General features: G+C 35.8%; 1 protein-coding gene across 3 annotated transcripts in view; it reads left to right on the top strand.

The window, feature by feature from the left end:
* The window catches only part of LOC136244096 (uncharacterized), a 64,500-nt gene that overhangs the window by 45,509 nt on the left and 1,202 nt on the right, over nucleotides 1-17,789 (top strand). For 2 of the 3 annotated variants that reach the window (XM_066035616.1, XM_066035621.1), the window contains one exon: nucleotides 7,429-7,631. The exons of the other annotated variant lie outside the window; for it this stretch is intronic. In XM_066035616.1, coding sequence (XP_065891688.1) covers nucleotides 7,429-7,631 — 203 coding nt within the window. The remainder of the gene's footprint in view (nucleotides 1-7,428; nucleotides 7,632-17,789) is intronic. 3 annotated transcript variants of the gene reach the window in all.

Raw genomic sequence — 17,789 nt, 5'->3', positions numbered from 1 at the left:
CTATAGTGTAGCTTGATGGTAGCTGAACTCTCTACAGGATGGTTTCTTTGTAGCTGATCGCTCTACAGGGTGACTTGTTTCTAGCTGATCTCTCTACACGGTGACTTGTTTCTAGCTGATCTCTGGATGACTTGTTTCTAGCTGATCTCTGGATGACTTGTTTCTAGCTGATCTCTCTACACGGTGACTTGTTTCTAACTGAACTCTCTATAGGATTATCTGTTTGTAATTAAACTCTCTACAGGATGGTTTCTTTGTAGCTGATCTCTCTACAGGGTGACTTGTTTCTAGTTGATCTCAGGATGACTTGTTTCTAGCTGATCTCTCTACACGGTGACTTGTTTCTAGCTGAACTCTCTATAGGGTTATCTGTTTGTAATTGAACTCTCTACAGGATGGATTCTTTGTAGCTGATCTCTCTACAGGGTGACTTGTTTCTAGCTGATCTCAGGATGACTTGTTTCTAGCTGATCTCTCTACATGGTGACTTGTTTCTAGCTGAACTCTCTATAGGGTTATCTGTTTGTAATTGAACTCTCTACAGGATGGTTTTCTTTGTAGCTGATCTCTCTACAGGGTGACTTGTTTTTAGCTGATCTCTGAATGACTTGTTTCTAGCTGATCTCTCTACATGGTGACTTGCTTCTAGCTGAACTCTCTATAGGGTTATCTGTTTGTAATTGAACTTTCTACAGGATGGTTTCTTTGTAGCTGATCTCTCTACAGGGTGACTTGTTTCTAGCTGATCTCTCTACAGGGTGACTTGTTTCTAGCTGATCTCTGGATGACTTGTTTCTAGCTGATCTCTTTACACGGTGACTTGTTTCTAGCTGAACTCTCTATAGGATTATCTGTTTGTAATTGAACTCTCTACAGGATGGTTTCTTTGCAGCTGCTCTCTCTATGGGGTGACTTGTTTCTAGCTGATCTCTCTACAGGGTGACCTTGTTTCTGGCTGAACTCTCTACAGATGATTTGTTTGCAGCTGAACTCTCTACAAGGTGATTTCTTCTAACTGATCTCTCTACAGGGTGATCCATAACTGAACTTTCTACAGGGTGATTTGTTTGCAGCTGAACTCTTTATATGATAGTTTCTTTGTATGTACAAGGTAACTTCTTCTAGCTGATCTCTCTATGGGGTGACTTGTTTGTAGCAGAACTATCTGCAGGGTGGTTTGTTTGTAGTTGAACTCTCTACAAGGTGATCCTTCTAGCTGATCTCTCTACAGGATGACTTTTTCTAGCTGAACTCTCTACAGGGTGATCTGTTCATAGCTGCACTCTCTACAGGGTGATATGTTTGCAGCTGAACTCTCGACATGGTGGTTTCTTTGTAACTAAACTCTCTATAAGGTGATGTCTTGTAGCTGATCTCTCTACTGGATGACTTATTGTTTCTAGCTGATCTCTCTATAGAGTTATAACTTTCTCTATAGAGTTATAACATGTTTGTATAGCTGAACTCTTTACAGAGTGGTTTTTTTGATTGGTTGCTGAACTCTCCAGCTACACGGTGACTTGTTTGTACTACAGAGTGACTTGTTTGTAGCTGAACTCTCTACAGAGTGACTTACTTGTAGCTGTACATTGCATAAAGTAACTCGTTTGTAGCTGATCTAGATGAACTCTCTACTGGGTAGCTTTTTTTTGTAGCTGAACCCTTTACGCAGTGACTTGTTTGTAGCTGAATTCTCTACAGAGTGACTTGTTGTAGCTGAACTCTCTACAAGTTGACTTGTTTATAGCTGAATTCTGTTCAGTGTGACTTATAATGTTCTGAATCTCTACAGCAACATATTTGTAGCTGAACTCTCTACAGGGTGACTTGCTTGTAGCTGAATTATCTATACGATTAACTGTTTGTAGCTGAGCTCCCTACAGAATAACTTGCAATGTAATATAATTCTATAATGGAGTAAGTTATAAACGTAGCTGAATGCTCTATTAGGGTGACTGTTCTATTAGAGTATCTCGATCTCGCATATGCTACACGTAGTTGGCTTTGGAATCATAACTCAGTGGTTTGTAATCCGATTCTTCTGTACTACCGCAAGGACTTTCTATGATAATTATTCCAGCTACACACCGATTTTCAGCTGACTGCTCTAAGCGGTTTGCCTGGTAGTCGTGAAAACTTCTTCATAAAAATCGATCGCGTAATTGTGCCACAGGTTGGGTTTTGTGTCATATCTCGATGACCTTTAACTGGATTCCTTTCAATCCACAAAAAGGCACTCCTACGATAGTTACTCCATCTACATAGCAATTTTCAGCTCATTCCTTCAAGCGGTTTACCCTGTGGGCGTGACAAACTTTTGACCTTATTTTACGCAAATAATCGGTCATAACTCCGTGAATGTTCATCGGATTCCTACCAAACCTGGGGGAGCCTGTATTCTGCGGAATACGGAATAGCATAATAACGGAATAAGCAAAAATCACATTCTCGTTATTGTTTATAGCCTCTATAATGTTTTAATATACATTCCTCACCTCGTAAAGAACACAATCGCGATGGCACCGATCCTCGGGGCGATCTTTAAACAGGATATGTACAAAGATATTCACTCTAGAACAATTTAACTACCATCAAATACACTTCACTACACAATCGCTAGAAAACTAGAAGTTCTTTATGCTATACTTACTCATACCAGCTGTCACACACGAGTAACTGCCAGAATTTATTAGAGTTATACACGAAGTGTTAGAGCCGAGGTTGGAGCTCTGATGTTGGGAGCTGAAAGCAGTATTATTCTTCAAATTTATTTGAAACACTTTAGGAAAAGGTAACAGAGTTATAAGAAAGGTCAGATTATTCCATGCATGCAGGGTAGCTACCTAGGGGGTGGATTGTTTTGTCCTAAACTATTCGGCCAGTTAGCTAGCTAGGCTGCTCGTGTGTGACAGCTGGTATGAGCAAGTATAGTACAAAGAACTTCTAGTTTTCTAGCGATTATGTAGTGAAGTGTATTTAACAGTAGTTTAGCTTAGTTAAATTGCTCTAGAGTGAATATCTTTGTACATATCCTATTTAAAGATCGCCCTGAGGATCGGTGCCATTGTGATTGTGTTCTCTATGAGGTGACGAATGTATATTAAAGTGTTATAGAGGCTATAAACAATAACAAAATATTTAGAATGTGATTTTCGCTTATTCCGTAATTCCGCTATTCCGTATTCCGCGGAATACAGGCTCCCCAAACCTGGTACTGAGATTCACCTTAATGAGCCCTTTAAGTGTGCCATTTTTCAGCCCGATTGGAGTTCGCATGCGTATTTTAAGGCGGATTTTGCAAAGTGTGCAAAAAGAAGAAGAAAAAACGAAGAAAAAAACCCACACTTTGGCCGCTCGTATCTCGGAAATGGCTGAAGCGATTTTCTTCAAATTTGGAATGTGGACTCCCCTACCTAGCCGGCACTATTGTAGCAACTTTGGTTTCAATCGGATAAGGAATCACGGAGCTACAAAGGTGTGAAAATCGCGTTTACTTTCTTCCTGTAAATATACTCACGGTGTGGCGCGCCGGCTTCTTGGGTCACACGACACACTACCGTGTGTCTTGATACAGTGATATTGGCAACTTCAAAAAATTGATAAGTTTAAGTATCCTCCAGATCCATCATTTTGGGCATGCTGGTCCTGTGATGACACTGATGAAGAGAGGGAGTGGCGAAGTGTAGTTATCACCCTATGGCACAAAAAAAAGAATAAGGTTATCATACAGGTATACCTAAACTTATACAGTAGCTTAATATCATCCTTTACTTGAAATAGAGGGCGTGCCTCTAACACGTGTGACCAGGGTTGTAAAAACAGTATATGCTGCCATGTATGGATGTTGCCATGTGGCATGATGTCACTGTGTGGCACACATTACGTTTGTGAATGGTGCACCTGGCATAGCTGTGTGGACAACTGGTGTGGTTGTGTGGCACAATCAGCAAGACTGTGTGGCACACCCACCCAGTGTGGCAACTACATGACATACACAGCATAGCTGCATGGCACCACGCATGGCCACGCATGTTATTGTGTGATGCTATAAGTGAACTGTAAGGTAATAGGTCAAAACTATGAAAAGATATGATTAGTTAAACTTATAATTTGGAAATGCTATTAGAAGCCTTTTCACTAATCCGGTGACATTATATTTCATATAAATATCTATATGTGTTTGCAGAGTTACAACTTTAATACATTTGCCAATTATGTGTATAATGTGTAAGTGCATAACTAAAACCCCTCTCTGCACAGACTTTTGCGAGACTTTGCAAGACAGTGCAGGAATTTTAGTCATTTGAAATTGAGTGAAAATTTCTTACAGTACAGCTCAAATACAACTTCACATATGTGTGGAGTAAACACTCGTGTTGCTCAACACCAGAATGCATGTAGCTTTACATTGCACGCGTGAGGAATAAAATTACATACTACATGCCACGCATGAATTTGCAGAGCACAGACTAGTGCACGCACGTAGATTTTCGAACGGTTGTGCATTCTATCCAACACTCATGCGCGTGTTGGTTGTGAAATTGGCTGTCTGCGTGCACGCTACTGTACATTTGTATAGCAAGTTTCTTCGTACAGTATTTAAGCTGGATACACTCTGCTGGATATATGATTGTAATTTAATATGCCACAGAAAGTGCATACAGTATACAGTACCCTATATCAATTAAATTTGGTGGTGAACTAAATTTGGCGAATTGGCGATTCGTCACTAAACCACCAAATTTAAATTTCGTCAATATTATTTTCAAACATTTGATGAAGCAGATGTTGAAGTAGGTTTTCGACAAACCTTCGTGGCTACTGCTGAAACTGGTAAATTAGTGTGATTCCATGCATGCAAATGGGTGTGGCTTACTGACTAGACTAGAATTTGTACTCGATTAGTGGGTGTGGCTCCACGTAAGCTTGCAGACAGCAGCAGACATGAATTTGTGTGCAACCATTGATAAATGGGCGAGTATGTGTACAGACAGCAAATAATCCTGAAAGTAGGTGTGGCCATGATAGAAATTGGAGCATAGATATTTGAGTACAGTAGGCGTCTATGGAAGCAGGACCAGAATATTCTAATATTCTTTAAAGTGAGCCAGTACAGCATCGTACTTACGCCATTCGCCAATTTTTCAGTGAGAGCATTTTGCCAACTGCAATTTTATAGCAAATCACTGAGTTTCGCCAATATTTGTTGTCATGCGGTATATTAATGTACGAATGCTACACTATTATTGTATCATGTTTACTTTGCTATTGAAGATATAGTAGGTACGGTTTACTGCATCACTGGCAGCAAAACTGTTGGCGATGTGCAGTAAACTCTCAACTTAAGGGGTATGTTGCTAAACTATTAGTTTATAATTCTTCAACATTTCATTTCAGGTAATAATAACAGAAGTAGTTATAAATATGGAGCCTTTTGAAGCACTGCTAACTTCGAAGCAGTTATTCAAGTTGAAATGCTGAAGCTACAAAGCAAGCTGTGGACTACTGAACTGGCTTGTTATACTGGAAACTATATACATTGTGCATATAGTAATATTTACCTGATAGAACTTCAATGAAGTATTCTGCTCACAACACCCAGCAATGGTGCTTATTAATAGAAAATGAAATGACGAAATAAATCAGATAAGCCACAGTTCTTTATGCAAACTAATAAATATACTGCAACTAACCTATAACAGCATGATTTTGTATCTTATAACAAACTTAACCATGCAGTACACAAGGAACAACAAACTGCATAGAGGAACGAGTAAATTTATTACAATCACTTCAGTTAGCATAGTAGGTTAATGAGTTGTTATTATGACTTGTAGCTGAAAACTATATTTTTAATGGTTTGATTGATTGATTGATTGATTGATTGATTGATTGATTGATTGATTGATGATCGCTAGTTTGATCGTCTCTATTTATGGCTCGCTGACAGGTCCGTCAGTGTATTTAATTAATACAGGTAAGATCAGAGTAACTGCAAGGGTACATTATAGTAAGACAATTATATACACATAGCTATAGTGATATTATACACTGTAGTACTTCGCAGTGTAGTTCCCTAGGGATTGTATTATCCTGCTCTAGTTCATGCAGCTTTGAAATACAACATCTGTAGCCACTTTTCGTGACAATAGCAGCCAATGGGGCTTAAGACTTGAATATCTTTCTCCTTCATTACCTATATAAGACAAAAATATGTGATACTGTAAAACAGCAACACATTATAGTTGTAGTTCTGGAGGATGGGCTAGGAATGCCGGCTAGCTACTCATGGCTGATGCTGATCCGGACAGAAGCTGTAGCTACATGCAAAATATAGAAACATTGTTAATGTGTAGCTACAGTAGCTATTAAAGATTACATACTGTAAGTTCACGGATACATCATGTTTTGGTGTGCTTCATACTGTAGTTACAGTGTACAAAAGTAATGAAGTATTACAATACAATAATGGCAAAATTAGGACAGCTTAGCGACTAAACTATGCTACGTAAAGACGTGTACTGTACATGCTACGATACAATAGTCAGCCATAAATGCGTGTAACTACAGTGTACTAAACGCAACCATGCGTGCTCATGTGGCCAAATGCATGTGCTTCAGCTCACATGTGTTGAAATCATGCAAAACGCACGTGCTGTGAAGTTATTTATTTGAGCTGTACTGTATCACAAATTCAGTCATAATCATGCAGTGTTCTTGAACTACATAATGTGACCGGATCTGCAAAAACAGGACATAATCGCATATTTTCTAATTGCTGTTTATTAAATATTCATAATTACTTAGCCAAATGTACCCACTGGCAAAGTTTCAGCTTCATATGCCAATAACTCTGGAAGTTACAGCCCTACAAAGTAGCAACAACAGAAAAATCGATTTGTACAGGGAAAATAAATTACAGGTGCTTACAAAAATTGCTGTAACTTCCCAACAGATTGAGATACTGAGCTGAAATTTTCACCATCGTGTTCACCATGAATAAGGGAATCAATTACTGGGTAAGTTTTTCCATTAATCACCCTTACTCATTGCATACAAAGGCGAAATTCATGACGAAAAATCAATTGTATACGATCACTTCGATGTGACATAAACAAACGCTCATAACTTACATATCGTTGGGTCTACTGCAACGATACAAAGATTTTCCAACTCCTCTTGAGCAGGCGAATAAGATGATATCCAGGTTTTTATTGGTAGTCCCTTCCTTCACTAAGAAAGAGGCGTTTACAAAATTTATGGAATTTTTTCATTAATACACAAGTATTTCACCCAATGTTTTCAATGCTTTATACTGGAAACTTAGGCTTATGCGATTATGTCCTGTTTTCGCAGATCTGGTCACATATAACTGCTATATACACAATTAGGAAAGTATTGCAATATTTACTCTGCTCTTATGTTTAGCTTCAACACCTCAGCTTAAGGATTTACACAATCTTATTACACCTGATTATGGTGCTCACTGGAGAGCAATTGGAACTCAACTAGGGTTGAAGAATGGCCTGCTGGATATAATAAATTGTGACCACCCACTTCAGTCTGAAGATTGCTGTAATGCAGTCTGGGAACAATGGCTTGACAATGATACTACTGCATCATGGAGTAAGGTAATTGATACTATTGAGTCACCAGAAGTGGCAAGTTTGTCTGCTATTTTTGCTGTGCCAATTTCATATGGTTATTCTATGACTACTGCTTTACCTACTGCAACTAGTCAGTTACAAAAGGTTTATGTTCACCAAAGATACAAGGTTTCTGGAGACGACTGGCCATATTACCAACCAGAACACTTTACCAGTGTAGTACTAATTCATCATGTGCAAAAACATGTTACGAGAAAAGAAGTGATCGCTATTGCAAATGTTATGCATGAAGGCCACATTATTACAGACAACTGTTCTCCTAATAGACGACAGGATTTATCAGATGGTTCAGATTCAGATTCATATTTATCTGGTTGCAAGTCTAGTAAGGATATATCTGAAATATTTTGTTCCACAGGTTGTAAGAATTCAAGACCAAGCGTTGTTTTGATAGAAGGTGCTCCTGGAATTGGAAAAACTATACTAGCTAAGGAAATTACATTTCGATGGGCCAAAAGTGAACTTCTAAATAAAACAAAGCTTTTGTTCTTAATATATCTTTGTGATCCACAGTTATCTCATATTACAACATTAGAGCAATTTATTTGCTATACCATGCATTTGTCAACAAAAAGCAAACTTATGGAAGCAATTCAACAGTACATTGAGAGTACTAGTGGTGAACATTGTACAATTATTTTTGATGGCTATGACGAAATGTCTGAAGAGATAAGATCGAAGTCTTTTATTTCGGACATAATTTCACGAAAAGTATTGCAACTGTCTAGCCTAGTAATTACATCACGTCCAACAGCATCAGCTGGTCTTCATGCTTTTGTTGATCGTAGGGTAGAAATATTGGGCTTTGCCAAAGAAGACAGAACCAAATACATACAGCAAAGTTTAGAAGAGAATAAGAAAGACATAAAATATATTGAAGAATTCTTGGAGAATAACCCATTCATTGATAGTTTGTGTTATATTCCATTGAACATGACTATCTTAATATGTCTGTTTAAATCATCTTTAGAATCTGGCACTGAGCTACCAAAAACTCAAACAGAAATAAATCATCAGTTTGCAATTGTTACAATTGTGAGATATTTGAAGAAAGAGAAATGTTTAACATTAGATTCTCTATTGAGTCTGCCATCGCCTTATAAACAAAAACTTAAAAACTTGTCTAAAATGGCACTTGTATTTCTTGGTAAAGATAACTTGTCTTTAATGATGAAGAAATTAGAAAAAATTGCCCAGAATGTGAAGGTAAGTGGGATGGGTTTGGTCTGCTAAAGGTCGTAGAGCACAAAAGCTTTTTCCCAGTGTCATCTTTTGCTACTTATAATTTTCTACACTACTCAATGCAGGAATTCTTAGCAGGTTTCTATATCTCAACATTAAAAGATGCAAAGCAAATAAAACTGTTGCAAGAAACTTTCTGGAAGCCAAGATACCTGAATGTTGGAATAATGTATGTTGGGTTAACTCGTGGTAATTCTTTTGCACTAAAACATTTTTTGTCTGGGCAAAGGTCCATAATTCTAAGTTGGTTATTCGGCACAAAAGGTATTGCACAGAATACCTTTAGTGACAAAGTTAAATGTCTTCACTTGTTTCAGTGTTTCTTAGAAGCAGGTAATGATGAAATAGCACAACGTGTAGGAAACTTTCTTTCTGATAATACGATTGATCTCAGCGGTCATGCCTTACTACAAAAGGACATACACAGTTTTGGCTTCTTCTTAACTAAATCAGCTAACAAAGTATGGTACAAGTTAAACTTATCGAGATGTTACATTGGAGATCAAGGTTTTGAGGTACTTTGCAGAACCATATGTGGCCAAAGTGAAAATGGAATAATTATTGGAACCACCAATTTGGCTTTTAATCATTTGACATCTTCCTCAGTGCATAGAATCGTTAACTTAATAAATTGCTTGGAATCAAAAAAGTTAATTTTAAGTAACAATGATATAGATTACAACTTACTTGATACTGCTCTTTTTAATGTTTGCCTTACAGGAAATCTAGTAATGAATACACACATTGAGAAAGTTACGGGTCGTGTTTCCTGTATTTATTTCAGTAACAATGACTTTGATCGTCAGCAAGTTATAGAACAACTTTGTCATTCAAATTACAACTGCAACCTCTACTTCTGGAATACCAACTTGCAAATGAACACATTTATTAATCTGTTTTTATCATTGTCAATAGAATTTGATTGCATAAGTGTTTATGATGAATATTTGCTGTGTGATAAAGGCATGGCTAACACAACAGCACAACTTCAACAACTGAATTTTATCATTAACAATGTAGAGTATACAATACAATCTAAGTGTCAATTACTTGCATATGGGATGGATATGGCAAAACTAATTGAAGTTTTTAAAAACAGACTCTTACTTTGTGACCTAGAAAAGAATGTGTCTACTGACTGTGTAAAGAAACAATGGAAATGGATTGATCTGTACAGGTGTGCAGTTTGTGATGAAGGTCTCCAAGAGCTTGTGTCTTGCTTTCAATCCAATCAACCTTTATATTTAGAGATGTTTAGCATTTCAAACTGCTGCTTGACTGAAGAGTCTGTCAAATCAATACATGAGATTCTCAGGTGTTGTATTATTAAAAATATGGTAATATCAGAAAATTTTATACCTAGTAAAGTATTACAAGGTGCCATTTTAAGTGACATATGCACCAAAAGTAAAATACTAAACTTTAAACATGGAATACCTTTAGTTATTTTTAATGATTATGATGACAATTCTGTTGCAAATGTTTCAGAGCAATCTTACTCAATTACTAAGTATTTCATCAATTGTGATGTTGATGATTCTTTAAGAGCTACAAACAATGTAGAAAGTATGTCCATTTTGTATGAAATATTTCTTTCAAATTTTAAATTGAAAGAAGAACTTAGTAAAGTACTTTTATTTCTTTGTGAATACGCTCATATAAACATCAACATATTTCAAGGTCACTTAACAGATGAAATTGCGAATGAAATAGTAGATGTTATTCAGAAACATTTAAAAGCATATTGTTCATATGTGTTAACATCAGATAGCAAGATTGTTGCTTTTGAAGCAACACAATTGCAAATTGCAGAAGGATTAAATAGTAATTCAAATATTTCTGTGTTGGAATTTGTGAACTGTGAACTACATGTCTCATCCTTTGATTTGCTTAAAAATTTATTCAGTGACAGTTCTAGGAAATGGACTGCAATTAATTTGTCAGGTTGTAATATAAAAGCTGAAGGTTGTGAAATTCTTCACCAGACATTGTCATCCAAGAATGGAAATCATTACATAAAGTCATTAAATCTATCCAACAACTGTTTAACGTCATTGTCAATAGCAACAATAATACAAATTCTGTATTGCTGTAGTATTGAAAATCTTATGCTGTTGCATAATTCAGTATCTTCTCATCAATTCAACCTAGCATTCTGCAAACAATACTCCATAGATAACAAGATTTGCAACTTCATTAATGATGTTCCTCTGGTTGTTTCCTGCAGCAGTGAAGATGTGGATATAGAATTGTCTTGTATATATGTTACAAAATCAGTGATGCATCTGCAGATTCAGCCAATGTTGCAAGGCAGTGTTAGAAATAACTATTGCATGCATTTGGTAGATCAGAACCAGAGAACAATCAGTTTAATACTATCTTACTCAAACACTGTAGTGAAAGTCAATAATCTTTTGATAACTACGAATGTGTATACAGTGATCAAATGTATAGCAATAGCCTTCAAGCTCAGTCCACACATATCCACAGTTGATGTATCTTGGGTCAGAATCGATGATACTTTCTGTCAAATGCTGTGCTCTTTGATAATCAAGTCCAAAAGAACAAGACATTTAAAAGAATTAAACGTATCCAGTAATCAACTCACAGCATTCTCACTGAATTCCATTGCAGAATGTCTTCAACATTGTTGCATTCAACAACTGATAATGTTCCATAATAATTTTGAAGATGGGGATTTTAGAGATGCATTCCTAGTGCATTGTAAATCAAAAAACTATATACTCAACTTCAAGTTAGGCATCCCTCTTGTTATCGTACACAGTTCACCAACACAGAGTTGTGCTGTTACTGTGTTAATTAGAAATGTTCACTTTAATCAAAATTTTATAAGTGACATATTTGAAAATTTGAAAGGCTACCACATTACTCATTGTAAAATTATTGTAAGCCAAAGTGTCATAATGGTTGACGATTTAAGTAAGTCATTGTCATTACTTCACAACCCATTATCTATATGCTTGGAGTTTTTTGTGTATGAAACTGGCTTGAAGGACAAAGTAGCAGAACAAGTTGCAGCATGTCTTTCGAAACAATGTAACATAAACATCATTGTTCACTTCATTTTAGTTTCTGAAACTCAACTGATTGCTAACAAGATTGTTTATCCATTAATTGTTGAAAAAGTATCAAGTGATCCAGCCATAGTGATGTTGGAACTGCGAGATTGCAGTGGCGTAGCCAAACCCGGGCAAGCCAGGGCATTGCCCGGGCATCAGACTTCTTTGCCCCACCATCAGCTCCTAGAGTAATTATACAGACGTGGGCTGGATAGCTTGAGATTTTGCTAAAGTTACTTAACTAGTCGCTGTACAAGAATAAGTATAGCACAACTTATACAACACTCACCGTGCCATTTTCGCCGATGGTTTCCTTCTTTTTGGCTAAAACAGAGATGGGGTTATCCAAGGGATTTTCCCTACGAGTAACTTGATATTTTTTTCCCGGGCACTTGATTGTGCACAAATAGAGGAGGCAATAAATAGAAGCAAGATCACGTGATTACAAAAAAACACGCAGCATTGTGGCAAGGAGTGAAGGACAAAGAATTGGTTTCACTATAGTGGGCTGGACGGTTTACATTTGGATTAAGTGATCACGGTAGCTGTCGGTGTGGTCAAAACTCGGGAGGCAAAGCAGTCTAGAGGTATTTGTGAAATTAGCACCCATCTATCCGTGTGGATACTGCTCAGTTCAAACGGTATGGAGTACTTGTTCAGTCAGCAATTCTTTTCTTTTTGTTTCTACTTTTCTAGGCTAACCACTGTACTGGCAGAGCATAGTCATCACGTGATAGAGCGCCTCGTGCTTTAATTCAGGAATCTTTGTGGTCTGGTATTAAGACACATGTAGCTAGATGTATGTAATATGTTAGAAGGCCAATAGCTAGCTAGGCGTTCGCTTCTATTAGGTTGATATTAGTCATCTTGCATACAGTAGTGTAGGATGATACATAATACATTTTAAAAATGTTATATTGATGTCCATATGAAGATGGGCATGTGTACGTGTGTTGCATGGGAAATGGCTTGCCCACCCATTGCCCAGGCATGGCGAAAAGTCTGGCTACGCCACTGGATTGTGATCTCAAACCATTACAGCTTAAAACTGTGTTTATTCAGAATACAAGGTACTGGAGATTGATCGATTTATCTCATTGCAAACTAGAAGATGATATATTTAAAAGCCTTGTTGATTGCTTTTCGTTGCATACTGTTATAGCTACACTGGATGTGTCTCATAACTGCCTTACTACAGCCTCTACTATTACAATATGTAATTTATTGTCCCGTTGCATTATCAAAAATCTAATCATTTCAAATAATGAAATTCAAGATTATGATATCTTGGAAATGGTATGTATACATCAGTGGACTACAAACAATTTTCTAAACTTTAAAAGTAACACTTCCTTGGTGATTACATCAGAATGCACAGAGGAGAAAAATGTAGTTATTTCCAATGCTTACATAATGGACTACAACTTTGATATTGTGGAAAAAATTATCAGCACAATGAAAACCAATTACCCAGTTAATATTTATTTCATAAATAGTGAATGTGGAAGAAGAATATACTTTAACAAAAGTGATCCACCTCAATATAAGTTGAAAGCTAGCAATGCACATGAGCTGCTGTCTAAATTCGAAAAAGTATTAATATTCAAATCAAGTTACATAAATCTGATAGATATTTCTAAAGAAAATATTTCTAGGGAGGTATTGTGCAGTGTACTATACCAATCAGCTTTTGGTGTTAGAAGTTCTATCACAAATGTTCAAGTAAATGAACTGAATGTCGTATTAATACAAGGTGCATCGTTTTGTATATTGGATCTCTTTGAATCTGTTCATCGTAGCAACATTGATAAAGTACTTGTGTTTAATAATGCAAAGATGGTAAAGTTATTAAATTTGATGCTTCAAATGTATTGGACACAAATACAGAGGTTTTCAACTGATCAAATGCTTGTGACTTTTGTTGGTAAACCTAAACAGAACAGGAATAATTCAAAATTTTATTCAAGTTCATATTTCATTAATTACAAATTTAATAATAATTTTGATGACTTAATGCATAAATTACCAATTACCAAATATGCTCAGAACATGCACCATCTGATATTTTTCAACATGTTTACTGTGAATCCAGATGTAAAGAGTTTGATAGATAATGTGTTGAAGTTTTTATCTGCTAACAAGCATATGTGTGTTACTATTTATGAGATGAGCAATTTAGAAGAAAAAAATGCCACACAAATTACTAACACACTCACAAGTGCAGCTCATGATAGAATCAAATGCATCATAAGATCTAAAACCATTTTAGTTGCTTGCAGAATTGAGCAAAAAACACTTTCAAAAGCTTTGGAATTACCCAATGGTATAATAACTACAATCAAGCTGTTGCACTGCTCTTTTACCACAGAATTTTTCCGAAGTAACAGATTTTATTCAAACATGACAATCACTGACTGTATTATAACTGATTCTAATTGCCAGCTATTTTGTAAGACCTTATTTCCTGGACCTACTTACATAAGGACGCTGGATATTTCTCATAGTAGCCTTACAACATGTTGCACTGACGCAATTATTGTTGCACTGAATTATTGTGTTGTTGAACAGCTGATAGTGTGTGATGATGAACTCCGTGCATATCGTATGATAATTGCAATTATTTCTGAATACTATAAAGGAACAAAACTATGTAATGTACTGTTTGGCATACCATTGGTGGTCATTATACTGAAGAATGTTAATAAAGAGATCTCAAAACAAAGTATTGTAGCTTTCTTTACAAACTGCTTGCTTAATAAACATATAACACACGTCTTATCAGCTTCACTACCAAACCACCAGATTACTGATTACACACTGTACCTTTCAAATAATAACATAATTCTGGATGACAATATCAAAACTTGCAGTTTGCAGTTAAGAAATGCACCAATTAATGTGTACTGTGTGGATGAACTCCACAGCACAACATTTTATATGTTTCAAAAACTCACTGAATATTTTAAGGATTCAGATCTGAAGTTTTACTTTTATTGCATTGCACAAAGTGAGGTAATTTGTAACTATTCCAATCATTGGTTGTTCAATATACTACTACAATTCTATCCATGGATTGTTAATTTAAGACTACACAATTGTCATAACCAACTAGTTAACCACCAGTTTGCAACAACTTTAACCATTATCTGTCGACATTGGGAATATATGGATTTTTCCGATTGCAGTATTGATAACTTGAAGTTTATAAAAATACAACAATGCTTGGTATCTTCACAGTGTACAATTACATCATTAAACTTGTCACACAATAAAATGTTAATTGGTGCAGGTGTTAACTTAGCAGTATTAATCTCTTTTTGTCGAATTAAGAAATTAACCATCTCTCATAATGATTTAAGTGTTACACAACTATCTCATGCATTTACTGCAGTGCACTGTCAGCAAAACATAACAAGGCAGCAAATGACCATAGAAATAATTGATCATGAATCAGTCGAGTGGATATTTTTTCGGCACTGTCCGATTGACTCCATAACAGTTTCTTCACAGCTTTCAAATAATATTGCTATAATAGATTGTTGCTTAGATGTTCAACTTGATGCTATCATGTCTTCACTGATAACCATTAATAATATCACTAACGTATTGATGTTACATACTGGTTTATCTTTAAATCAGATTAAGAAAGTGATTGAAACTATTCCACAGTCTATACATGTTGAGCAGTATAGTATTAAATGTGATAACGCTGTCATAGACTGTCACTTTATTTACTCAACAATTCCTCCTGAACAGCAAAAGTTTAGATCATCTACATGTGTACAGTCTGAGTTAGGTATGGTTCTCTTGGAAGGTGAGAAAAAGCATTTTTGTAACATGACAGGATTTATGGACGCAAAATCTGCTGTAAGAATTATGCAAGACTTACAAGAAAATCTGGATTCGCAGTCAGTACATCTTGCAAAATGTTCTGAAAGTGAAGGTGTTGAGAAATTCCTTGGAGTTATTCCAAGCAGTACTAATAATGTTATAGAATCTTTAAAACTGATTAATATTAATTTGCAGTGTCTGAACCAAGGTTTGACTATCAAACATTCCTGTGGTATTCACACAAGCAGTGCACTAAATCATTTAGATTTAGAGTCAACAATCATTAACAATAAAATTGCTGACATGCTAGCATTTTCTCTTGCTAACAATAGTAAAACAAAAAGCTTGATTTTATCTAATTGCAAATTAACTGAATATGGTTTACTAGCATTGCTGAGTGTGCTTAAAAATATTAATACTCTGCAACATTTCAATTTAAACTCTAACAAAATAAGTGAGGATGTGGCTACTTCACTAGCATCTTTTATTAGCCAAACCATTGACTTGAATACCTTAAATATTGGTAACTGTCAGTTGTCATCAGCACAGTTTAGAACCATTGCTGGAGCACTCAGATGTACATCAAGACTGAAGTGCCTTGACATCAGTCAAAACACAATAGACAATGAATGTGCATGTGCAGTAGCATCTGTTATCAACAGTAATACATTACTAACTTACTTAAATGTTGGTAAATGTAACTTACAGGAATGTGGAATTATTCTGATTGTTAAAGCACTAATGAACATTACTGACCTGACATTCCTTGACTTTAGCGATAACTATTTCACCAAAGAAGCTGGTAAATATTTATCTGGTATTCAACTTAGTAATAGAAAAATATATGAACTTCATTTCTCTAACTGCTTTGGAGCTTTTATGATGCACTCCACAATTAGAATTGCCAATACACTGAAATATCTTGATTTAAGCTCAAATGTTATCACTAGCCCAGTAGCAGATCTCATAGAAGCAGATATTTCCAAAACAATGATAGAGCATATTGACCTGTCAAATTGTTGCTTGAAAGAATATGGTTTTCTCAAAGTACTGAATGGACTCTGCCAATGTAGCTCACTACAGTACTTCAATATATCATCTAATATGGCCACTGAAAGAGTTTCAGATGCAGTAAATTCTGTTTTTGTTACAAACGCTTTTGTGAAACATGTGGACGTGTCTGATTGTAATTTGTCATTGAGAAAAGCAATACAACCTGATTTGTACAGGTTAGAATATCTTGACTTTAGTCTCAATACAATTACTGATATGGATGCAGTGAAGATAGCGCAAATTTTTAGGAACAGTAGAAATACATTGAAACACATATACCTAAGCAAATGTAAAATGCAAGAATTTGCAGTGATTACAATAGCTGATGCTCTTTTAAATGTCAAATTTCTGCATTCTTTAGACATCAGTGATAACAGTATCACTAAGCAGGGTGCAGAGAGACTAGCAGCTGCATTGCAACACATGTCAACATTTAATTTAGTACACCTAAATGTATTCAACTGTTTTACAACAGCTTCAGCTTTTTCAGTATATGAAATTATCAAAGGAATAAAGACGTTCCAATACATAAACCTTGGTGCAAATGTGGTTACTTGGTCTCTTGTGGATCCTTTAATCTTCTTATTGAGTAATAATAGGCAATTGGAATATGTAAATTTGTCAAGCTGTAATTTTACTGAGCCAGTATTTCTGTCCATTCTGCAAGCACTTCTGCAAGTTACAACAATCAAATGTTTAAATTTGGCATCAAATCTAATTACTAAAAAAGTAGCTATGCAGGTAGCATTAGTTGCTAGTACCAATATCAAGTTGTGTGATATAAATTTGTCTAACACTAAATTAAAGATTTCACCTCTGTTCAGGTATGTTGAAAATGTTCATTTCTTACAGCATTTAGATTTAAGTCACAATATAATTGGCGAGCAAGACTCAAAAGAAATTGCTAATTTTTTAA

This window comes from Dysidea avara, chromosome 2, assembly GCF_963678975.1.
Source record: "Dysidea avara chromosome 2, odDysAvar1.4, whole genome shotgun sequence".
Classification (NCBI taxonomy): domain Eukaryota; kingdom Metazoa; phylum Porifera; class Demospongiae; order Dictyoceratida; family Dysideidae; genus Dysidea; species Dysidea avara.
This window is presented reverse-complemented; position numbering and strand designations above follow the sequence as displayed.